We start from the raw sequence: 25,716 nt of genomic DNA, 5'->3' as shown, positions 1-25,716 counted from the left end.
ATTTCTGCACGATAAACTCCTAGAAATGGGATTTGCTAGAGCCCTTTATATATAGGAGGAATTGATATGGGTTATACAAATTTACACTAATATATGGCTGTGGGGAAACTTTTAGATTCTGTACATCAACAGTAGGTATTACCATTCTCTTTCCTATTTGCCAATCTGAAAGCAAGTTCCCCTAGTTATTTTACTTTTCGTTGTTCGGATTCCCAGTACAGGTTCAGTTTTTAACCCGCATCAAATTACACTCTTGATTCTGAACTTGGAAAATATGTCCGTGTAGAAGTAAATAGCACTTCCAGTTTAACCCACAAAAAGTTATATAGTCTAACTTCCAATGTTGAAACTTTTCCATCAGGTACAGATGCCAGTGCGATGCATTGAGACCTTCCAGCTTCCCTCCCCCTTTCCAGACAGTACTGTACACCTCCTTTGGCGTTTGTCAAAGTTCTTGCCTGCCACCCTTTGAATGCGTGAAACTCAGCTTTCCTGCGCAGGCTAAGCCCCTGAGTTTCCCCTCCACCAGTGGTTCTCAACCTTCAGAGTCTTCAGCATCACCCAGAAGCACAGATTGCTGGACCCCACCCGCCGCCAGGTCTGGGATGGAGCCAAGAATTTGCACTTTTAAAAATTTCCCTGGAGACGTGAAGCATCTGCTTCTGGTCTGAGGACCACCCTTCGGGACCACCGCTTTGCAATGATCAGGAGCTTTTTGAAGGGTTTAGATCTTATAGCTTCACTCCACTGTACGCAACTCCAGGCTGGGCGTCCAGACTAAAGCAATAATAGGTCAACACATCATTGTCCTCAAGGACTCAGAGGCCAAGGAGAGGAGACCGGTGGGCGCACCGGGGCTGGAATCCTGTCTGCGAGGGCCTCCAGGTGCGCGGCGGGAGGCGGACGCCAGGGGGCAGCCTCGCGCTCTCTCTGCCCCCTCTGGTTTCCGGCCGCGCCGGCGCAGGAGGCCGCGTGCCGGAGTGGGGGCCGCAGGTAGGCGCAGCAAGCGGGAGGTGGGGAGACGGAGAGGCGGGCGGGAGAGCGCGGGGAAGCCACAGACCCGGGTGCGGCGTCCCGCTCGGACCCTAGAGAGACATGGGGCTGCGGGGCGGGCAGGCGCGGAGGGCAGAAGAGCTTCCTGCGGGGCCTGCCCTTGGCCGGCGGCGGCCGCGGCCCCAGCAGCGAGCGACTACCCTGCGGCCGAAAGTGGCACCTTTACGTGACGGACGCCTCCGCCCGGGTCGGGCTTGGGCTCCAGCTTGCGGGCTCCTGTGCTGCCTGGGGTCTTTCGTGCCGCCACTCCCTGGGGGCGGGGCTCCGTGTTAAGGGTATAGTCCAGTGCCGCCCGGTTTTTAAAGGCCGGCCCAGCCCTTTTGTTAGTATTGTCTTCTCCATCCTTTACCTTGGCTGTAGCACCTTTAGGTTAAGAAAGCATCCGGAACGTTTAAAATAATTATTTTAATGTGCCTCGTGTTCTACCGGCAAACTGAGATTCTAGTCTCAATTTTTTTGGGTAACGCCAATTCGTTTTTCCTCTGGTTGAATTAAGTATTCAATCAATTGGTAAAAATTAATTTTGTTCCATTGCCTTCTTTTAAATAAGCTGTGATTGTAGAGCAGTGGTTTCCAGTTTTTTGTTACCAGCTTTTTCCTATCAATGTCAGAAATCCTTTGTGTCTAAACATTGACTGAATTTCTCTTACCCAGCCGGCCCCACAATCTTTGTTCCCTAACTTGCAAAACCAGCAGCAACTTTCAGTGTCATTTTGCTTATTTCAGGACAAAATTCCTTCAGCCCTACAGCCTATCCACAGCCCTTGGCAGCCTACTCCAGAAATACTCCTTTCAAAGAAAAAAGGCCCATCAGGTGTTGGGGTGGGCTAAAGCTTTCTTTAAGAAATGGGCAGTCTTGGGGCACCTGGGTGACTCAGTCTGTTAAGTCAGTCTCTTGATTTTGGCTGGGGTCATGCTCTCTCCGTTCGCGGGTTTGGGCCCCGCATTGGGCTCTGCACGGACAGCAGGAGCCTGCTTAGGATTCTCTCTCTCCCTTTCTCTGCCCCTCCCCCCATCTCTCTCTCTCTCTCTCTCTCTCTCTCTCTCTCTCTCCAAAAAAAAAAAAAAAAGTTTAAAAAAATACTAGAATATTAAAAAAAAAAAAAGGAGGGAGATGGATAGGCAGCTTCACAGCATCCACCCTCAACCCCTGCAGTGACCATGCTATGTTCAATTCCTGAACCTTCAACACCTGAAGGTTGAAGGATTTAGGGGAAGAATGTGAGGCTGGAAAACTTGGCTCCTCCATGTACAGTTTAGTGACCTTGGCTAAGTCACTTCACCTCTGACTCAGTTCTCTTATCTGTTAAATGGGAATAGTAACAATTATATATGCCTCACAGAATTAGTGTGAGGTTGACATTGTGTAAAAGTTGAGTTTTTGGATGAGTCTTTTTTTGAGCATTCGGAAGTGGATGTGAGGACTTAGGGATAATTGAAAGACTATTGAAGCATATAACTAACTGCAGGGCCCATAAGAAATGCATTAAATGGGGGCGCCTGGGTGGCGCAGTCGGTTAAGCGTCCGACTTCAGCCAGGTCACGATCTCGCGGTCCGTGAGTTCGAGCCCCGCGTCGGGCTCTGGGCTGATGGCTCTGGCTCGGAGCCTGGAGCCTGTTTCCGATTCTGTGTCTCCCTCTCTCTCTGCCCCTCCCCCGTTCATGCTCTGTCTCTCTCTCTGTCCCAAAAATAAATAAAAAAAAAAATTAAAAAAAAAAAAAAAAAAGAAATGCATTAAATGGTAACTGGGTAATGGTGATCTAAGGTAGATTAGAAAATATGAATTTCTACAGAATTTGTACCTGATGTTGGCACCCTTTGTATGGAAGTGAAGAAAGTGGTATGCCTCCAAAAGAAAAAATATGGTATAAGCTTCAGGCCCTATACAACTGAATCTACTACCAGTGGTGAGGTGGAATCAGTGGAAGGTTGTCGGCAAGGGGGTTTGCGAATTAAAAAGATGGTGAGTTCAAATTGGAGTTGGTGCTGGATGAGAGCATCAGAGGACAGGCACAAGAAGAGATGAAGAGCAGATTTGGTGGGACTGAGAAAGCAAAGAGGAGTCAGTGTGTGAGGCTGTGAAGACAAGGAATCCTGGGTGATCAGGTAGTCAGTGCATTTTTACTGAGTTCTTGGCTATTTTCCAACTGCTGAGGATACAGGGGTGTGCAAAGCAGGCAGATAGTCCTCCGGGAGCTCACAGTTGAGGAAAAAGGAACCCACGTACTGGAGCCTGGACTTCTCAAGAGGGGCGCTTCAAGGGTGGAGGAAAGCTCAGGGCCTGGAATGTGGGGTGCAAGGAGGGGTCTGGAAAGGCAGACAGGCTGGATCTCAGGGGACCTTATAGGAGTTTGGACTTTATCATGAGGACAGAGGAGGACTGTTAGATGGTTTTAAGCAAGGGGTGATCAGATTTGTGCTTTAGAAAGACCGCCCTGTGTATACCAGCAAGAAACTTCCACACATGCAGGAGTGTGTACAACACTTGCTTTGCTAGTTGTGGAGTTCAATGTGCCAAACTCGAGCTTCATGTGTCTGTGTGGATAAACCTCATAAACTTAATATTGAGCTTTTAAAAGAGCAAGTTGCAAAGGGTATATACAGTACAATACTACTTGTATGAAGCTCGTGAAAACATCCATATATTATGTTATTGTTTATAGGCACACTGGTGGTGAAAATAAAAAGCATGTGTGGGAATTATATACGTCAGTGCTTCTTGGACTCGAGCATGCCTCTGAATCACCTGGAAGACTTGTTAAAACACAGATTTCTGGGCTTCACTTCAGTTTCTGATGCAATCGGTCTGGAGTGAGGACTCAAGGACTCACATTTCTAGGTGATGCTGCTGCAGGTCCTGGGACCAGAGTTTGAGAACTCTGATGTACATCAACTTGTGGATGGTGATTACTTCTTGGGAGGGAGAAGAATAGGACTGGGAGGGGTCCAAAGAGGCCTCAACTGTATTTCTTTTTAAAAGATCTTCAAAAAAAAATATGATGCACTGTTACTTGACAAAGCTTGATGGGTGTTCATGATATTATTTTTTAGATTTTTGATGCTTTAAACATTTCAGGAAAGAAAAAATCCTGTTTGCTGTTTGGAAAATGGACTGGAAAAGAGAAAGAAGTGGGAGTCCATGTAGAAAACTGTTGGCAGAAGCCCAGGTAAGAGATACTAGAGGCTTAGACCAGGGTGGCGGTAATAAGAAGGGATTTGAGAGAGGTTTGGGTGATAGAACTGACTGTACGTGGTGACTGGTTGATTTAGAAGTCAGGGAAAGAGGGGACCAAGTCACTTGCTTTGTGACTGGAGCAAGTAGGTGGATTATGTGTCTGGCACGGTAAGGGAATCCTGGAGGAGGGGCATGCTGGTAACAAGAAAGAGATAGCTCAGTTATGGACATCCCCGGCCTTGAGGAGCCAGCTGAGTGAAGTGTAGGAGAAAGACCTAGGCCACAGTGGAGACTTGGCAACCAACGGCATCACCATGTCTGTGAATGAGATTACGTGGAGGGAATGTGTAGGATAGAAAGATGGTCTGTGACAGACCCAGAGGAATAGTGTCAGCTAGGGTAGGGCCCAGCCAGCTTCTGCTTGCCACTTGTATTTGTATGACCTGCAAGCTAAGAATGCTTTTTACCTAAAAATGTTGGGGGGAAAGGTCAAAAGAGGAATAATCTTTTGTGACACAACTATATGAAAACTACATGAAATTCAAACTTCATTGTCCATAAATGAAGTTTTATTCAAACACAGCCACACTCATTTGTTTATGTACTGTTGCAGGCTGCTTTCACACCCTGGTGACAGAGTTGAATGGCATGATACAGAGCTTGTGGCCTCTTATCACTTTACACTGCTGCTTGGTGGGTCATAAGTCATGTGATGCCGTTGTCACTGGATTTCAACTTTTGGCTCCTAAACCTAAATATTTACTGTGTGGCCTTTTATAGAAAAAAGTGCTGATTCTTGACCTAAGGTCTAAGTTAAGACACACTTGGTCATTTTTTGAATATTGTAAAAGAGAGATGGCAGCTGTTTTATCCATTTCTTTAAGAGCACCTTGTGAGAATCAGGTACTGGTGGAAGAAGCTCAAGAGACTGTGAGGCCTGAGTGGTCAAAGTCGTCATAGTTCCAGTTGAAATCCATGAAGACAGGAGGGAATGGGCCAGGGAGAAAGATGCGGGCCTGGAGTCTTTATGAGAAAGGTAAGCGAACATCCATTAGAACACTGATGGGTGTAGCTGGAAAGACTGAGGGCAGGTTGAGCAGGTGGCATTGTTTCAAGAAAAGAAAGAGATTTGAGGCTGGAGCAATTCAGTAGAGCCGGTGTTTACTGGACACCTCTTAGTGACAACCAGGACATGCAAAGCAGCATTTTTTAAAATTATTATTAATTAGAAAGAACTACACTGGGTGGTAGAAGAGTCCCCTACTTCTAAGATTTTTTGCTTAGAGGAAGCAGTGTTGCTGTGCTGACCCTTGACATGCAGCCTCACTGGGCTGGGTCACTGGAAGAATAAAGTTGTCATTTACTGAGATTCTGACCGCTGGAAACAACGGATTTGTGGGGAAAGAGCAGACATTGAGTTTGGGAAGTATTTCTGTTATCTTTTTTTTTTTTAATAAATTATTATTTTTTTAATGTTCATTTTTGAGAGAGTGCAAGCAGGGGAGGGGCAGAGAGAGAGGGAGACAGAGGATCTGAAACTGATGTGGGGCTCAATATCATGAACGGAGAGATCATGACCTGAGCTGCAGTCAGACCCTTAACCGACTGAGCTACCCAGGCGCCCCGTTTTGTTATCTTTTTAAGTTGAAATATAATTCATATGCCAGGGGCGCCTGGGTGGCTCAGTTGGTTAAGCGTCCGACCTCAGCTCAGGTCACGATCTCACAGACCGTGATTTCGAGCCCCGCGTCGGGCTCTGGGCTGATGGCTCAGAGTCTGGAGCCTGCTTCCGGTTCTGTGTCTCCCTCTCTGTCTGCCCCTCCCCTGTTCATGCTCTGTCTCTCTGTCTCAAAAATAAACGTAAAAAAAAAAAAAAAAAATTAAAAAAAAAAAGAAAAATACAATTCATATGCCATAAGTTGTTTTTAATTAATTAATTTATTTTTATTTTTAAATCTTTATTTTTGAAAGAGAGAGCATGAGTGTGGGGAGGGGCAGAGAGAGAGGGAGACGCAGAATCTGAAGCCAACTCCAGGCTCTGAGCCATCAGCACAGAGCCTGACGTGGGGCTCGAACCTATGGACTTGTGAGATCATGACCTGAGCCAAAGTTGGACGTTTAATCAACTGAACCACCCAACCGCCCCTAAAGTTTGCTTTTTAAAGTGTATGGTTCAGTGATTTTTAGTATATTCACAAGGTTTTGCGACCATCACCACTAATTCCACAACATTTTCATCCACAAAAGTAATCCAGTGCCCATTAGCAGCCATTCCCCTTCCCCTTTCACTCAGCCCCTAGCAGTCACTAATCCACTTTCTGTATATGGATGTGCCTGTTCTAGATATTTCATATCAGTAGAATCCTATGATATGTGATCTTTTGTGTCTGCATGTTTCATTTAGGATAAAGTTTTCCAGTTTTATCCATGTTGCAGCATGTATTAGTGCTTGATTTCTTTTTGTGGGTGAATCCTATTCCATGTTTGGATATATCAGATTTTTTATTTGTCCATTTATCATGAGGGACTTTGGGTTATTTCCGCTGTTTGGCTGTTATGAATAATGCTGCCGTGAACATTCACCTACAAGTGTTGGTATAAACGTATGTTTTCAGTTCTTTTGGGCATATACCGAGCAGCAGATTTGCATGGGGAAGTCTGTGTTTAACCTTTCGAGGAACTTCCAGACTATTTTCCACAGTGGCTGCATCATTTTATATTGCCACCATCACTGTAGGAGGGCTCCTATTTTCTCACAGCCTCCTCTGCACTTGTTCTTGTCTCTTTGATGACAGCCATTCTAGTGGATATGAGGTGGGTCTCATTGTGGTTTTGACTTGCATTTTCCTGAGGACTGTTACAGTTGAGCATCCTTTTGTGTGCCTATTTGCCATCTGATATCTCCTTTGGATAAATGTCTGTTCAAGTCCTTTGCCCATTTCTAAATTGAGTCATTTATCTTTTTATTGTTGAGAAGAAATATTATTTTTGAATTGTCTGTCAGATGTTTAAGTGATGTCAAGGAGCCAAGGGTGGTGTTCTGAGGAGGCTGGGACTAGGGCTTTACAACTGGGAGCTGTCAGCAGGTGGGGACAGAGAGCCAGAGTCTGGATGAGGTCACAGAGCTTGAGGGAGAGGTCTGTCTGAGCCCTGAGCACTACAGCAGCTTAGAGTCAGAGGCAAAAGGAGCCCCCAGAGTGCACCTTCCTGGGAACCAAATAATAAAGGCATTTCAAGAAGGAGAGAGTGATCAGCCATTCCAGATGCCACTGAGCAGTCAAGAGAAAGAAGAGAAAGGGCCGAGGCCATAGAAATGAACTTGTCAGGTGTATTGACCCATTTCAGTGGATGTGACTGTGGAGCAGTGGAACATGGCATCTCAATCACAGGAAAAGAGAGTTATTTTTATAGAATTTTGGGGGTGAGGCGCCTGGGTGGCTCAGTCAGTTAAGCATCCGACTTCGGCTCGGGTCATGATCTCGCAGTTTGTGAGTTCGAGCCCGCGTCAGGCTCTGTGCTGACAGCTTGGAGCCTGGAGCCTGCATCAGATTCTGTGTCTCCGTCTCTCTCTGTCCCTCCCCCAATTGTGCTCTGTCTCTGTCAACAATAAATTTTAAAAAATGTAAAAAAAAAAAATTTAGAATGTGGGGGGTGGGTGGAGTTTAGGCAAAATTTAAAGGAAATAATGTTTTGATGGACTCAAAGTTAAGCAGGGCTGCCTGTAAAGATGTCAAGATCTGGTCCGGACTGCAAAGTGGACCCCAGAGTCTGGTTCCTGGGAGACCACAGGGTTCACATAGATGTTGAATGCCTTCTCCAGAAACTGCTCATGTGCAGTTCTGCACCCAGTTGGAAGCAGAGGTGGCTTCTCTGTATCAGAGAGACTTAGCTTCTCCAGGCAAGAGTGGGACATTTCCCTGTTCTTGGTTGGACTTTGAGTGGCAAAATTTTTGATAGTGTGTGACTTTAGAGAGCAGAGTTTCTCAGTGAGTAAGAAAGCAGTCTTCATTCAAAGAAGGGAGTTGTTGATACTTTATACCTGTAGTGTGTCCTTAGGAGAAATGCTGCTTTCTATGAATTTTGTAGTTGACTTGAACCATGTCTGGTGTCCCAGCTCTATGAATGGCAAGTGGATTTTACTTTCTCCAGGAGAAGGTATGAAAGAGCTGTCCCCTCTCAAGCTTCTGTTCTCAGTGTGAATCCTCAGAGAGGTCTTCTGGCCCGGCATCATCCAGGGAATTTCTTCTGTTATTCTCTGTCCTTGAAAGCTTATCACAATATCTGAGAAGCTTTTTTGTTTACTTGTTTATTGTCTGCCTTCTCCACTGGCTTCCCCCTAAGGTCCAAGAAGATAAGAACCACATCTGTTTTATTTACTCACAGATCCCCAGTGCCTAGAGTTGAGCTTATGGAAACGGCTTAATACATGTTGAGTGAATGAGAGGGCTGGAATTTAGTGATGGAGTAAAGGGAGTGGATTATTGGAACCAGATGCAGGACTCTGAGCTCACACCAGCTGGCAGGGCTTCACGATGGAAGCCAGGCTGTCGCAGGATTTCCCACGGCTCCCACTCCATCCTGGAGTTCAAGGGCCTGAGGGATACCCGGACCCTAGGAGGGCCCCTGGAGAAGGTGGACCATTTGAATTATTGCCATTTGTTTATGTGCAGAGTTGCAGTTTTTATTCAGCAAACCTCCTTTTTTGGTACTTTGTGACAGAGTATTTTCAAACCAGTGCCTGGGGCCAACCAGAACGCTGAGTGACCCAGGTGTCTGGGTGGAGACCTGAGCTGGGAGAAGGAAGACGCTCGTGGAAGGTAACTGTTCATGTCACAGTCATTTCAGACACAGGAAGCACAGAGTCAATTCTGTCACTAGTGTTCCCCATGCATCCCAGTACTGATTTTTTTTTAAAGTTTATTTATTTTTGAGAGAGAGACAGACAGACAGAACATGAGCTGGGGAGGGGCAGAGAGGGAGGGAGACACAGAATCCGAAGCAGGCTCCAGGCTCTGAGCTCTCAACACAGAGCCTGACATGGGGCCCGAACTCACAAACCATGAGATCATGACCTGAGCTGAAGTTGGACGCTCTACCAACTGAGCCACCCAGGTACCCCTTTCCCAGTACTGATATTAAGCGAGCACACTGTTATGGCCATCTCCTGTGTCAGAGTACTGACATGCTTCCGCTCTGATTCTGAAACAGCTTCTGCCTCAAGCATTCTTGAGTGTCAAGCATCTGATGTCCAGGGTCCTTCCATCTCTCTCCCTTGCCAACCCCTCTGCCATCCAACAACTAGGCAGTAATGCTCCACTGCGGGCCTCACACCGGCTCTGATGCTAGAGCTGAATTGGTGAGTGTCCAGCCTTCCTGGCAGTTACTTCGTGCAAGGATCACCACCATCATTCCAGCTCGTGTGCTCATCAGCTCTTACCCCGCAGCACTGCCAGAGCCTTTTACCTGGTCTCCCAGCCTCCATCTGTTCCACCCCAAACACATCTTTCACACCTAGCCTTGCTTGTTAAAGATGCTAGGGAGCGGGACACCTGGGTGGCTCACTCATTTAAGCATCCGACTCTTGGTTTTGGCTCAGGTCATGATCTTATGGTTTGTGAGTTTGAGCCCCGTGTCTGGCTCTGCACTGACAGCGTGGAACCTGCTTGGGATTCTCTCTCTTTCCGCCCCTCCCTCGCTCTCTCTCATAAATAAATAAACTTTAATTTTAAAAAAATCCTTAAAAAAAATTTAAGGAGCTTTCTAGCACCTTCCAGGGAATATCCCAGCTCCTTAGCTGGGTTCAGGAGACCCTCAGCATCCAGCCCCTACCCCTACCCCTACCCCTACCCTACCCCATCTCCTCTCTGGCTCCTCTCCTTTGTCCATCTTCTGCCCTGGCCCCACTAGACTAACAAAAGCAGTTTTCTTTCATTTTACCAATTATTCATTAAATATCTATTTAGTGCAAATTGCCGTGGGAGAAACAAAGACACCTTCCTTTTAGTTGAATCTAGAGTGGATGAACCCAGACGTTAGTTTGTAATAAAAAGACAGTGATCTTGAAAACAGCTGACATTGAGCATTCTGTACCTTCTTTAATCCTCACAAAGATGATAAAGCATGCAAGATCCTTGGGCATAAGAGGCATGAGAAGCTGTGTTGTCCTTAACCCCTTGTCACCCAAACACCTTAATGGACGTAAAAATTGACTGGTATTATTTCTTGTTTCATTTTATAATTCAGGAAATTACAGGGGATAACAGTATGGAAAAGAAAGCCCAGGACAGCAGAAAAGGTGCCCCCCACAGAGCAGTGCCCCCAGCTGTGGGGCTGCTCTTCTCCATGGCCCTCATGAACACGCTCCTCTACTTCTGCCTTGATTGGTTTTTCATCTCCCGTCCACGCTCTGCTCCCAGCTCTGCTCACTGTCCCCACGGACACTTCAGAATGGGACAGATGAAAAACTGTTCACCGTGGCTGTCCTGCGAGGAGCTGAGGACCGAAGTGAGGCAGTTGAAGCGTGTTGGAGAAGGAGCTGTGAAGAGAGTGAGTTCTGGGTTACAGCTGAGTGTTATTGGGGTGGTGTTTCGGGATAGCAGCTTGGCACGATGTGTTAAGAGCCATCAAAATACCTTTGGCCCAGTGATCTTGCATCTGGGACTTTATCCAAATAATCCATTGGAAGGAAAAAAGCTAAATGCATAAAGGAGATTTTGCTTTGTTATTTATAGCAATAGAAAACCAGAAATAATAAATGTAAGGGACTAGTTAATTATGGTCCATCTACTTGATAGAATGTTCTGCAGCCATTAAGTGTAGTTAGGAATCTCGTGTGAAAAAAACATATGATGAGAAGTAAAAAAATGCAACATGCAAAATTGCACAATACATGATTTTCAACTGCAAAATTAATGTATTTATGTAGAAAATATAGAAATTACAGAAATTGTGCTATAGTGAAGGATTATGAGCAATTTTTTTCATTCTACTTTTCAAACTCTCATGGTATTGATGTTTTAAAATTTTTTTGTTTATTTTTTTTAAGTTTATTTATTTTGAGAGAGAGAGCAAGAGAGCAGGGGCGGGGCAGAGAGAGAGGGAGAGAAAGATTCCCAAGTGGGCTCCATGCTCATTGTGGAGCCCCACACGGGGCTTGAACTCAAGAACCATGAGATCATGACTTGAGCTGAGATCAAGAGTCAGACACTTAACCAACTGAGCCAGCAAGGTACCCCTAAAGTTTTTTTATTAAAAAAAATTTTTTTTTTGTTTGTTTTTAATGTTTATTTTTGAGAGAAAGAGAAAGAGCACGTGCATGAGCGGGGAAGGGGCAGAGCGAGAAGGAGACACAGAATCCAAAGCAGGCTCCAGGCTCTGAGCTCTCAGCACAGAGCTCGACATGGGGCCTGAACTCACAAACTATGAGATCATGACCTGAGCTGAAGTCGGACACAGCCTGCCAGCTGATGTCTGGGGTACATAGGGTTTGGTGGGACTGGGGGGACCGTTGGAGCAGTTTGAATAGAGGGACAAGGTGGTGTGTGTGTGTGTGTGTGCGTGCATGCGTGTGCATGCACACTTTCACACGTGAGTACAGAAGAGACCGAGGTGTGGGCTAGGGTGGAAGATTGGCTAGGTCTTGCAGGGGAGAGATGTCACCGCTTGACAAGGGTGTTAGCAGTGAATGTAGTGAAAAATCTGTGGATTCTGGTCATGTTTGAAAAGTAGAGCCAGTAGGATTTCCCAGTAGATCAGTTGTGGAGTGTAAGAGAGGGGGACTTTGTGTGCTATCTCCCTTCTCATCCTGTGTTCTGCTCACACTGGCTCATTCCTGGTCTCCAAACAACCAGGCATGTTCTGTCTTGGGGCCTCTGCTGGTACCCACCTTTTTTACTGGGACACGTTTTCCTCAAATATCCATACAGCTCACTCTCAGATCATTCTGAACACCCAGAGTAACGAGCCTCTGGCCCTCTTCCCTTGCCCTGCTCTGTCTTCATAGCACATGACAAGGATCTTGGCTCAGGCAACAGGAAGAATAGGGTTACCATTACCTGAAAGGGGAGGGCCGGAAGAACAGAGTTTCTGTGTGCATGAGGTGAACATGTTAAGGCCCTCTAGATGCCCACGTGGAGACACAGATGGTTGGAAGAACAAGTCTCGCATTTGGGTCAGGGGCAGGGGTTGGGAATATAAATTTGGGATGGTGCTGAAAGGATGTGAAGAAACCACCAGGGAGGGATGTGTGTAGAGAAGAGGACTTACAGCCAGTTGATTTCTGTCTCCTTCAAAGAGGTGACTTTGAGGGGCTGGCTGCCCACTTGTTTCCATGTTACTGCTCAGACCATTTTTTGTATCTTTTTCAGAATTCCTCTTGGCCTTGAAGGATATATTTCTGGGTAGGTAGCTTTGATGGTGGCAAATCGTTTGAGGATGGATTGGAGTTTAGGGAACCTCTACAAATCATGCCCATCCAAGTATGGGGTTTAATAATAAGGACAGTAACTCTGATTAATGCAGTTTTGTTTATTAAAGTGAAGTATGATGGGGGCACCTGGGTGGCTCAGTCAGTTAAGCGTCCAACTCTTTATTTCGGCTTAGGTCATCATCTCAGTTTGTGGGTTTGAGCCCCGTGTGGGACTCTGTGCTGACAGCGCAGAGCCTGCTTGGGATTCTCTCTCTCCCTTTCTCTCTGCCCCTCCCCAGCTTGTGTTCTCTCTCTCTCTCAAAGTAAATAAACATTAAAAAAAAAAAATGAGGTATGACTGAAAGGCAATTACATTGTTTTTGTGTGTCTTTGGCTGAAATTTGCCCTCAGGGCAAAAGTATTTTGTGCGCTGGATGTTAGCTCCATCAGTGAAGAGTCTTGTCTGTCTTGTGCCCTTGAACCCCAGGGTCTTTACAAGTTCCAGCACAGGTCAGCCTTTCACTGCCACCACAGGGGCACTGAATTGAACGACTCCTTGCACTAATGTGTTTCCCATTGCTGCTACCAGCTCCTCTCCATGTGGGCTCCCCTCCTCACTGACACCCCAAGCTGGGAGGCGTAAGCTTCTCAATAGGAATTTCTGTAACCAGAGTTCTTGCATCGTGCTCGTTGACCTCCTCCTCCTCTCCTAGCACCCTTGCTTCAGTAATTCTTCAGTATCATCAGGACCTCCAGGGTGTTGATCCCATGACAGTTTCACTTTCTGTCTTCACTCCCCTATGTCACCCAGCAGCAGAGCCTCTGTGGCTGTTACCCTCAGTGTCACTCTCATGCAGACTCATGCAACAGCCCGTCCACCTCTCTCTCCGTTGTGCCCGGTGGGAGAGTCCCAAACCCGGTGACCCCAGCTGTGCACCTGCATCTGAGCAGTTGCCCTGGACAAAGTCGCACAGCCTTGGGATTTAATGCATGACCACAAACCTCAGCCGTGCAGTCAGCACAGCCCAGCAGCCCTACTCTGTTCCCTCGGCAACTTTTCCTTCCCCTACCTCAACTAATGATCTTGCTGCATGAGTTATGAAAACAGAATCTTCCCAAAGGGAATTCCTTCATCCTCTGCCACCAGACCTGTAAGCCCTCCAGCTCAGGTGTTGTGACTTCTCGTGACTTCTCATGACGTTCTTCACTGGAGCTCTCCACTCTTTCCTGCTCCCTCAGTCTTCTCCACTCTGAGGGTCATCCTGGCTGGCCTACAGACACGCACGCTTTGGCAATGGAAATCGCTTTCCCAGATTCCCTGTTCCTCGGAAGCGCTGTGCATGCTCTCCTTCCTCTGTAGCGAAAGTGCTAGAGCTCTGGCCCCACTTCTCTTCTTGTCCTCTGCCAGGATGGCTTCCAAACACCCCTTCTCCAGGGAACTGCCCTTATCCCGACATCTGCAAACCCCAGGTTGGACATTTCTCTGTCTTCTCTTGCTTTATTTTTTCTGCAGCCTTTGATCCAGTTGACTCCTCTGTCCTTGCAACCCTGGCTGTCTGTGCTACCACCTCTTCATGGTTTTCCTGCTCTCTCACTGGCCATTCCTAATGACTTCCCTTTGCTGTTTTCTGTTCCCTGTCTTGCCCCCTGGTTCTCAATCAGAAGCGATTTTGTTCCTCCAGGGGACATTAGGCAACAGGTAGAGACACGTTTGTGGTTGTCACATCCTGGGAGAAAGGGGGAGTGGTGCTCCTGGCATCCAGCGGGTAGAGGCCAGGGAGGCTGCTAAACTTTCCACAATGCACAGCCTCACCCTAACAAATAATTAATTACCTGGCCCAACTGTCTGTAGTGCTGAGGTTAACAAACATCGTTCCTCTTAGTTGCTTCCTGGATCCTCTTCTTTTGCCTTCTTTAGATATACTCTTAAGTGATTGAATCTAGTGCCATTGCTTAAAGACATTTTGTGTTCTTGGGACTCCCAAATTTTTGTCTCTAGCCTGTAGCTCTCCCTAAGCCACATTTGTATATCCAACTACTTATTTATTTGATATCTCTGCTTGGTGGTCTGTTGAGCATCTAAGTGTCCTGAGGATGGAACTCTTGATAATTTCCCCTCTGAGTCCCGCTCTCCCAGCCTCCCCTATGTAGGTCAACACCACCACTTCCTTCCCACCTCCTTGCTGGAGCCCAAACCTGGAAGTCATCTTGGATCCTCTCCATCACTCCCCCTCAACTAAGCCAAGAGCAAGTTCCATCAGTTATATTTTCAAAACAGGCCCCAAACTTGTTTGATGATCTCCCTGGCCCCTGACCCATTCTAGCTGTCACCATTAGTTGTTGCCTTGGCCCGACCTGCTTTTGCCGGTCATGATGCCCCAAGCATACTTGTCTTCCTTTTTTTGAGAAAGAGAGTGATGCAAGTGAGTGAGGAGCAGAGAGAGAGAGAGAGAGAGGGAGAGAGAAGCAGGGCTCACCTGAAGTGGGGCTTGTGTTTTGCCCAAAGTGGTGCTGTTGTTCACCCCACGCAGGGCTCAAGCTCACCCAGAGTGGGGCTCCACTGTGTGCCTAACGACTGAGCCACCCAGGTGGCAGGCATAGTTGTCTTCTAAACACAGCTCAGATCATGCTACACTTGCAGGGCTTCCCTTTCCCCTTAGGGGGAAAAGCCGCACCTCTTACCACAACCTGCCACCTTCTTCCTCATCTGGACCCAGCTCACCTCCTAAACTCACCCCAGATGGGTCCCTCACCCTGCCTTACAGTCACCTTTGCCCTTTCTTTTGTCCCTTGATCAAACATGCCCTTTTTCATCTCAGGGCCTCTGCAGTGCCTTCCTCTATGTCAGACACAGTAAGCTCCCCCTCCATCATCCAGTTCTCAGCTTCTGGGTCACACAGGGGTCACTTCTCAAGAGGGGTTCCCAACACCCATCTTCAAACCCCCCCCCCCCCCCCATTACTCATCTGGCTTCCATTTTGTTGTCTCGTAAACGTAAGCTCCCTGCGGGCATGAAGGTGTGTCCTCTGCCTCTAGCGCAGGGCTTGCTTTATAGAACACATTTTAGGAGCTAGAAGACAAAGGCTCTTTAGCTGATTCCTCATAAAATAAAACACTGGTTTTGCTTTGATGGTTTCCTCATTATACAGACATGCAGCCAACCCTGTCTTTCCCCAGACTGTGTTTTTGGTTTGTGTTTGGGATTGCCTGGAGCAGTGTGCAACTTTGCCCCTGAAAGGCAGATTGACTTGTTGCTTTTTCTTTTCTGCTTTTCTTTAATTATAAAAGCAGTACATTCAAATATTCAGAAGGAGGTGAAACATAAAGTAAATTTCCCTTCTACCTCTTGGATTCCCCATCTCTGATCTTATTCTCTGGAGATAACAGTGAGAGATTCATCTCTTTTAGATTTTTTTTTTTTTTTTAGTAAATTTTATTTCATGTGTATTTTTTAAGTTTTTACTTTTTTATTAAATTTTTTAAAATTTTTATTTGAGAGAGAAAGAGAGAGCCCAGAAGCAGGGGAGAGAGGCAGAGGGAGGGAGAGACAGAGACAGAGAGAGATCTCAAGAGAGAGAATCGCAAACAGGCTCCACGCTCAGTGCAGAGCCCAACTTGGAGCTTGATCCTATGACCCTGGGATCATGATCTGAGCTAAAATCAAGAGTTGGACACAGGCCCCCCTTCAATTAAGTTTTTAATTTTAATTCTAGTACAGTTACCATACTATCCCTTTTAGATTTTTTTTTTTTTTAATTTACGAGAGAAAGAAAACATGAGTTGTGGAGAGGGGGCAGAGGGAGAGAGAGAGAGAGAGAGAAAGAGAGAGAGAGAGAGAGAGAGAGAGAGAGAGAGAGAGAGAGAGAATCTTAAGCAGGCTTCATGATGAACACAGAGCCTGACATGGGGCTCAATCCTACAACCTGAGGGCATGACCTGAGCCGAAATCAAGAGTCGGACACTCAACCAACTGAGCCACCCAGGCACCTCTTCCTTCTAGATTTTTATTTATTTGTTTGCTTATTTTTAAATAAATTTTAAGACATATTTTATTTTTGAGAGAGAGTGTGCAAGTGTGCTCTATGAAGGGCAGAGGGGGAGACAGAGAATCTCCAGCAGGCTCCATGCTGTTAGCACAGAGCCCTGGGCAGGGCTTGAACTCACGAACCATAAGATCATGACCTGAACTGAAATCAAGAATCGAGTGTTTAACCAACTGAGCCATCCAGTGCCTGCATTTTTGATTTTTAAACCCAAGATTACATTAAAAGAATGAGATACATACTCTGTCAGCCATCTCAAAGACAGAAATACCCACATCTTAAGGGCCTGCGCATTTTCTGAAACAGATTTGGTGCAACAGTACTCGTGAGAGAGAAGAAAGATTACAGTGGAACCAATTCTTCCAGAAGGCAGAAGGTCCTGCCATATTGCTGTGGATAACCAAAGCATGATTCAGGTCACACCCTGTTTTGAACAGGGGTGAACAGAAGGTGGTATAACCTCATGTATCATTCCATGTGCCCAGCCCATGATGTTGACTTTATGAGATCACAGATCACTGTTAGAGTCTTTACAGCTGCATGTTTTTCCTTTAAAATTAAAAATATAGTACAGGGATGCCTGGGTGACTCGGTTAAGTGTCCAATGCTTGATTTCAGCTCAGGTCATGATCTCATGGGTTCTGACAGCGTAGAGCCTGCTTGGGATTCTGTCTCTCTTTCTCTCTCTCTCTGCTCCTCCCTGACTCATTCTCTCTTTCAAAATAAATTTTAAAAATATAATACATTAAAAAGCCATAAAATTTGGGTTGAATCCTTTTAGAAGAAAGAATTTGATTCTCTTAAAATTACTCTGTAGTCCTCTAGTTTTCTGTAACATTTAGAAGGATGTTATGTGATCTATTTTTAATACTTCAGGCTGAAAAACAGATGTTACATGAATTGTATACTTAAAAGTATGAAATAACAGTGTCCACTTCTCAGTCCCTTTTGCAGGGTCCACCTCCTCATCCCCCTTAACCTTGGATCCTTCTTCCTCTATGTTCAGTCCCTGAATGACTTCATCGAGCCTCTTACATTTATCTGCACAAAGACCTCTGCCCTGAACTCTCTAGATTTTTCTATACAGCTGCCTACCCCACATCTATCTCCACTTGGATGTTAGAAAGGCTTCTCACATTGACTGTGCCCCAGACCATCCCCCCAGCCTGCTTTTCCTTTATTCTTCCCCAGTGTGGTGAATGACAACTCCGTTAGCCCAGTTGCTCAGGACACACACCTGGGAAGAAGCATCCTTCATGTGTTTCTTTCTCTCACATCCATGTTTAGTCCATCTGCAAGTTATTGTCTCTGCACTCAGAAGAGATCCAGAATTTGGCCAGTCCTCAGACTTCTCTGCCTGTCTCCCTCCCCCCATTCAAGCCACCATCATCTTGTACCTGGATTATTTCAGTAGCCTCTCAAGTGGGCTCTGTGCTTCCACACTTGTCCCTCTCTCAGCCTTTCACAACCAGAATACTGCCATTAAATTCTAAGTAGCATCTCTCCTCTGCTCAGAATTCTCCAATGGCTCTCTTTCTCATTCAAGTAAAAGCCAGAGTCCTTTCACCAACTTAAGGGTTTTATGAGGTCTGCACCCTTTTCCAACCTTATTCCTACTCCGTTCCCCTTTGCTTATTCCTCTCCAGCCACTCTGGCCTTGCTGATATGGCAGCCTGTGGGCATGCTGCCACCCCAGGGCTTTTGCCTTTGCTGTTCTTTCTGTCTGGCCCATGGTTACCCCAGATAGCACATGGCTCATGCCTCTACCTCCTTCAGGTTCTTGCTCAAATGTCACCCCAGTGAGAGCTTCTTTAACCCTATTTAAAATTGAAAACCCTTCCCTGCTTAATTTTTCTTCAGAGCACATTTTACCCTCCAGTATTCTTTATACTTGTCCTGTTTATTTTCTTTATTGTCTGCCTCCTACATTAGAATGTGAATTTCATAGAGGCAGGGATTTATATCAGTTTTTTTATTAACACAAATATTTGTTAAATTTACGAAGACACAATAGTTATTTTTTTACTACAAAAGACTGCATAAAGTAAACTAATTATTTTCTAAAATTTATCCTTTAAATTTGTAATAAAGGATCACATGGATAATATATAAAGAGCTCCTAGAAATTAATAAGCACAAAACAACCCCATAGAAAATTGGATATAGGACAATGAACATACTTTCTGCAGAAGACCTACAGAAATGTCAACAATGATTAAAAAGTGCTCAGTCTCATTAGTAATCAGGGAGATATAAATTGGGACAGTAAAATGTTTTTCATTTTTCAGATTGGTACATGTTAGCAAGATTGATAATATCTAGTGTGATTAAGGCTGTAGAACCTAAGATTCACTCATACACGATGAGAGTGCCTGCTGGCACAGACTTTGGAGGGTCGTGTTGGCCATCCACATTCCTCATTCAGTCACCTGTCTACTTACCCAGCTTATAGAAATGCTTGAGACATGCACAGAGTTATGAATATAGGGCTATTTATTGTAGAATTGTTGTTAATAAGAAAAAAAGGGAAATAATTTAAATGCCCATCAAGTCTTTAAAATAGATCACATAAAACCATGTTAAAGATTATAGAGCTGCATGGAAGAAGGAACTAATTCATCTGACTACGTCCATTACAGATTTCATGAGTCTTTATTATATTACACTTTAGTTTTAAAGAAATGATCATTTGAAAAATCTCACTGAAAATATACTAGCATAGGTAGTGTACCAATACTATGAAATATTGTGCAGCTTTAAAAAGAATGACCTTTAGGGGAACCTGGGTGGCTCTGTCAGATAAGTGTCTGACTTTGGTTCAGGTCATGATCTCATGGTTTGTGAGTTTGAGCCCCATGTTGGGCTCTGTGCTAACAGCGCAGAGTCTGGAGCCTACTTCATCATCTGTGTCTCTCTCTTTTCTCTGTCCCTCCCCTTCTCATGCTCTGTCCCTCTCTCTCTCTCTCAGAAATAAACATTAAAAAAAAAATGACCTTTAGAAAGAATATATATACAGGAAAGTGTAAGGTATTAGTTATGTGAAAAAAAAAAAAACAAGTTGCAATATGACATGTATGTTATACTCTTATGTCACTGTAAGCTCAAATGCTATTTATAAAGTATGCATTAACACGTATACACACATAAAGAAATGGCTGTGAGGTTACAGTTAACAAGTTAACTTTGGGTGAGTAAAAGTAGGGGAAGGAAATCTCCTTCTGTTTTTGAATTTTTACCAAGAAGAGTATTCTTGATTAATTTTATAATTTAAAAAAAAGGTAAAACTGCCCTCTCTAAATAAGAGAATTTTAGAAAGTGTAATAAAGCAACTCAATTAGCTATTGCTAAGAAATGATTTTTTTTATATAAAATTTTTTTAGTGTTTATTTATTTTTGAGAGAGAGAAACAGCACAAAGGGGGGAACAGGCAGAGAGAAAGAGAGGGAGACGCAGAATCTGAAGCAGGCTCCAGGCTCCAAGCTGTCAGCACAGAGCCTGACACAGGGCTCCAACCCATGAACTGCAAGATTATGACCTAGGCCGAAGTCGGCAGTCAACCGAGTGAGCCACCCAGGCGCCCTGCTAAGAAATGATTCTTAAACGATCCCTGACCTGTGGATATTTAACTTGGAAGGTTTCAGATATTTGTGAGTGATTCCAAAGACTTTCATTTATCTGAGGCACAAAAATTCAATGTAAACAAGGGTTTAGGAGGAAGTCATAAGGCCTGTGGTTGAACTTCTTCCAACATTTAGTTATTTACTTATTTAATGTTTATTTTTGAGAGAGAGCATGAGCAGGGTAGGGGCAGAGAGAGAGGGAGACACAGAATCCAAAGCAGGCTCCAGGCTCTGAACTGTCAGCACAGAGCCCATTGTGGGGCTCAAACTCATGAACCGTGAGATCATGACCTAAGCTGAAGTTGGACACTCAACTGACTGAGCCACCCAAGCACCCTACCATTTATTATTGAATAATGTATGAATAAATTGTAGCAGCTTCCCTAAAGTGATCACTGTTTTTATGTGAAAAATGAGCCTAGGATACCAAGGCGTCTGCTGGAGTTGGTGGTCACCATGAGGAGATAGGTCTAAGGAACTGAAGGCCCTCAACAAAAAATAAGATTTTTATATTGGAGTCAAGTGTTGAGTTCAGTGTTGATGCAGGTCTATGGAGAGAATGTGTTCCATGTCAAAAAATATATATACGAATAAAATATATATATGAATAAATATATGTATTCATGAAACTTTTAGTGAATTTAGCAGCCAGAGCAAAATGGCTTTTGAAAAATTCAAATATAGTTAACATACGGTGTTATACTAGTTTTCGGTATACAAGTAAAATGGCTTTTTAATAGAAATTATGATCCAGGGGCACCTGGGTGCCTCAGTCAGTTAAGTGTCCAGCTGTGGCTCAGGGCATGATCTTGTAGTTTGCAGGTTCCAGCCTGGCATCAGGCTCTCTGCTGTCAGCATAGAGCCCACTTCGGATCTTCTGTCCCCCTCTTTCTCTGCTTCTTCCCCACTCAACACTGTCTTTCTTTCCCAGAAATAAATGAACATTAAAAAAAAAAAAAAAAAAACAAACTATGGGGGCATCTGGGTAACTCAGTCGGTTAAGCGTCCAACTTCAGCTCAGGTCATGATCTCGTGGTCTGTGAGTTCGAGCCCTGTGTTGGGCTCTGTGCTGACAGCTTGGAGCCTGGAGCCTGCTTTGGATTCTGTGTCTCCCTCCCCCCTTCCCTTCTTCCACACACTCTCTGTTCTCTCTCTGTCTCTCAGAGATGAATAAATGTTAAAAATAATAATAATAAGAAGAAATAATAAAAATTGTGATCCATAGTGAAATTTCTCAATTTTGAGTTTTTGAAAAGGTCTTGAAAGATTTCTTTTTATTTATTTATTTTTTAAGTTTTATTTATTTTGAGAGAGAGAGAATCCCAGGTAGGCTCTGTGCTGTCAGTGCAGAGCCCGATGCAGGCTTGAACTCTCAAACCGTGAGATCATTACCTGTGCTGATCAATAGTAGGGCGCTTAACTGACTGAGCCACCCAGGCGCCCTGAAAGATTTCTCTGTAAATACTAAGGGTCAACTGTCGGTACCTGGGTTTTTCCATTAATGAACCTCTCTTTTCAGATCCCAAAGAAATTTTCACAGGTCTCTAACTCACCTCCATTTGATATATTTTTGAGTTCTTTTTAAAAATGTTGTTAAATATGAAAGTCATGTATATTCATTCTAGAAAAGTTGGAAAATACTGTGACTCATAAAGGAAAAAAATCGCCCAGGATCTTAGCATGTGAAGAGAACTGAAACAGCCTATTTCCTTTGATTTCCATGTAATTTTGACTTGTTCTATGCAGTTAGAACAACATAAATGAAATTTTGTATCCTTTTTCATTTGTGACATTACTTTTATCTGTGAAAACTCTCTCAATATGTGCATTTTGCTGACCCCATCGTCTTCTTTTGAGTGGTCTACCATTACTGAACTACTCCCCATTTTTTGATGGACGGATAAGTTCCAGTTTATACTTTTATAAGTAGTGCCAGATTTTTATTCCTAGAGATTTGTTCTATCTCCGATTACTTCCTTAGATAGAGTTTAGATTTGATGTTAAAGGCACTTGATAAATCATGCTCCAGATTGGTTTCGAAAACCATAAGCTTTGTTTTAAAGAGTAAGTAGAAGCACAGAGAAACAGCCTGCTAGCAGCAGAAGCAGCCTGGGGCAGCCATCTCCCCACTTCTGAGCCCGTTTTCTCTTGTGCAGGCTTCTGCCTTCCCTTTGGGGATTTAAGCAGAAGATCAGAGGTTCTTAATGACAGTACTTCCCACAAGCCTTTCCTGGCTAATAAAATGGAGAACCGAGGCTTCCTGTGCGTTTGTTCCCCTGTTGGCCACACCAGGATGGGCAGCTCTAGTGTCTGCGGGTGTTTCAGCTTCTGCTGTTACAGTTGAAGTAACACAAAACCACACGCCATGTAAAATTGTTTTCCTTACCTAAAACTGTTTCTGTGGTTTGCTATACTACCTTGAAAAATGAACAAGTAATATTGTGATGCGTGAGGTGCTGGCCAGGTGGACTCCCCACTCACTTTTCCAGTCTTCTCCCCTGGTCCTCCCCATCCTCAGCCCTTTCTGCTGCAGGAATTTGGACCTGGTCATTTTGCCACTCCGTGCCTTTATACAGCAGCCCCCTCTTCTGGGAGTGCACTTCCCATTCTCCACATCCACCCTGCAAGCCCCAGTCATCCTTCAGCCCAACTCCCGGGAACCTTCCAACACCCTCTCCAGATGGCGCTCAGCACCCTAAGCAGAGTCCCTCCTGGGCCCGCCCTAGGCCTTCTGCACTGGGTGCCTGTGTTTGCTCAGCAGTGAGTCTTTGTGACCAGGCTCAGAGCCACTCTAGGACTGGGTTTGTCTGCCTAGTTTCTACCTTCTCTGCACCTGTGGGGTTGGTTTCCTGCTCACTAACACAGGTGACGGTTTCAGGTTTGATTGTCTCTGGCTTGGTTTCAGGTCTTTCTGTCTGAGTGGAAGGAACGCAAAGTCGCGCTCTCACGGCTCACCAGTCTGGAGATGAAAGATGATTTCCTGCATGGGCTGCGGATGCTGAAAACCCTGCAGAGTAAACATGTTGTCACCTTGCTTGGATACTGTGAGGAGGACAACACTATTCTTACCGAATATCACCCCTTAGGTTCCTTGAGCAATCTGGAAGAAACGCTCAACCTTTCCAAGTACCACAGTGTGAACACGTGGCAGCACAGGCTGCAGCTGGCCATGAATTACGTGGCCATCATCCACTACCTGCACCACAGCCCCCTGGGCACCCTGGTCATGTGCGATTCCAGTGACCTGCCCAAGACCTTGTCCCAGTATCTGCTGACGAGCAACTTCAGCATTGTGGTAAACGACCTGGACGCCTTGCCCCTGGTGAACCACAGCTCAAGGACATTTGTGAAGTGTGGCCACAGGGAGCTTCACGGGGACTTTGTGGCTCCAGAGCAGCTGTGGCCCTATGGAGAAGACACGCCTTTTGACGATGATCTCATGCCCTCATATGATGAGAAGATCGACATCTGGAAGATTCCAGATGTCTCTAGTTTCCTTTTGGGGCACGTTGAAGGAAGTGATATGGTCCGATTTCATTTGTTTGATATTCATAAGGCGTGTAAGAGCCAGACTCCTGCAGAAAGACCCACTGCTCGGGAAATTCTAGACACTTATGAGAAGGTTTTGAATCTGCTCAGAGAAACTGTGATGTCCCAGACAAGAGAAATGCTATGAAAACCATTCAGTCAGTGAAGAATGGGTTTCAAAGAACAAATGGAATCATTATAGCAATTCTTACTCTAATGGTGAGTTTTTTGCTGTTCAGTGTGTGGTTCTTCCTCTGTATCCACATCCACATGCACGTGTGAGCGTTGCTTATCCCTTGGTGGGACCTGGGAAGATGACTCACCTTCTCACACTGATCACTCCTACTGAACTTGAGAAGCAGTGGATCTAGCCATATCTGAAGGAGGTAACAAAAATGTCACCACATAGGGGCTTCACCTACCCTAATTACTGAATTTGTAAACTTGTAAGAAACATATAAAGAAAAGATCCATAAATGGCAGGATATGAAAGAAATGTACAGTGGTTTTCCAAAGAAGTTTTTTTCCTCATTTTTTTAGATAATAGTCAACATTACCAGGGTCATGGGAGTATTTGTGGCCTGTCAACATCACATGGTGTTGATGAGGCCATCTTTACTGTTTTAAATGATTGTTTAAGTGTTTACTTTAATGAATGTGAAGCTCTTGTGCCATCCTCTTTCCAAAAATCTAAAGGAGAACTATGATAGCTTGCTCTTTGAAATTTTGAATGGACAAGGAATATTTAGAACAGCAAGTATGAGGGAAATTGTATTTATGTTACTGCCTTGGATGGTGTTTGTGAAATTCCTATTTATCTTCCAGCTAGGTTTTCTGTGTCCAAAATAAATTATTGTGAACAGTTTACATCAACAGTGTCACTCATTACTGGAAAGTGTCAAATCCTTCCACTTGAGTTGCATGATGGAATCCTTTAGAAAGTTCTTTCTTCATCACTGTCATCTTCCTTTGTAGGGGATAATGGATTTGGTGTGTATTAATCATCACTAATAAGATGGTTAAAGCTGACATTGAGGGACAAAGATGCCCTGCAGCAGATGCTGCTTTCCCTTGAACTTGAACAGGTGTCAGGATCACTAGACTCACAGGAAGCTGTGTCTCACCCTAGAGTCTCTGACTCAGTAGGTCTGGGGCAGAGTCTGAGACTCTGCATTTCTAACTTGTTCCCAGATGATGCTGGTGCTGCTGGTCTTGGGACTACATTTTGAGAACCACTGCCCTTAATTGTTAGGGAGGGCACCACAGCAGTAGGATAGGGTAGTACAATCAGTATTATGTCCTGTTCTACCACCTGTGGGGCTCAGTGGGTCATGTGCTTGATCAGAGAATGTGCTTGCCTAGAAGATTTTAACTGTCACTTTTTGTTATGAAGACTGCCATAACCAACTAGAATGGCTGTGATCGAGAGGATGGACAGTAACAAGTGTCGACGAGGATGTGGAGAATTAGAACACCCGTACGTTGCTGGTAGAAATGTAATGTGGTGCAGCTGCCTGCAGAACAGTCTGGCAGTTCCTATGACCCAGCAATTCCACTCAAGACAATTACCCAAGACAATTGAAAATATGTCTAGAAAAAATATTGTACATGAACATTCATAGCAATGCTCATAATAGACAAAAGATGGAAATAACCCAAATGTTCATCCACTGGTGAATGGATAAAGATGTTACCAGGACACCTGGGTGGCTCAGTCAATTAAGTGTCTGACTCTTGATTTCGGCTCAGGTCATGATTTCACTTTGTGAGTTTGGGACCTGCAGCGGGCTCTGTGCTGACAGCACGGAGGCTGCTTGGGATTCTCTCTCTCTCCCTCTCTGCCCCTCCTCTGGTCACTTTCTACCACTCTCTTTCAAAAATAAATAAAG

At 44.8% G+C, this 25,716-nt stretch overlaps 1 protein-coding gene across 6 annotated transcripts; it reads left to right on the top strand.

Moving 5' to 3' along the window:
* Positions 1-943: 943 nt before the first annotated feature.
* Positions 944-25,478, top strand: POMK (protein O-mannose kinase). Of its 6 annotated transcripts, XR_006201583.1 has the most exons (7): positions 944-993; positions 4,131-4,221; positions 5,114-5,265; positions 8,949-9,046; positions 10,473-10,775; positions 23,205-24,046; positions 25,221-25,478. XR_006201583.1 is itself a non-coding variant. In XM_042934698.1 (6 exons), exons 5-6 carry the CDS (start codon positions 10,494-10,496, stop codon positions 23,973-23,975), a joined length of 1,053 nt encoding a protein of 350 aa, XP_042790632.1. In that variant the 5' UTR covers positions 944-993; positions 4,131-4,221; positions 5,114-5,265; positions 8,949-9,046; positions 10,473-10,493; the 3' UTR covers positions 23,976-24,925. The 6 variants fall into 6 exon arrangements, 5 of the variants coding, with proteins under 5 accessions (XP_042790632.1, XP_042790634.1, XP_042790633.1 ...); XM_042934698.1 differs by lacking the exon at positions 25,221-25,478 and having other exon boundaries at positions 23,205-24,925; XM_042934699.1 differs by lacking the exons at positions 944-993; positions 25,221-25,478 and adding an exon at positions 1,036-1,064 and having other exon boundaries at positions 23,205-24,925.
* Positions 25,479-25,716: the final 238 nt, after the last annotated feature.

The sequence above is a fragment of the Panthera leo genome, chromosome B1 (assembly GCF_018350215.1).
Source record: "Panthera leo isolate Ple1 chromosome B1, P.leo_Ple1_pat1.1, whole genome shotgun sequence".
NCBI lineage: Eukaryota > Metazoa > Chordata > Mammalia > Carnivora > Felidae > Panthera > Panthera leo.
This window is presented reverse-complemented; position numbering and strand designations above follow the sequence as displayed.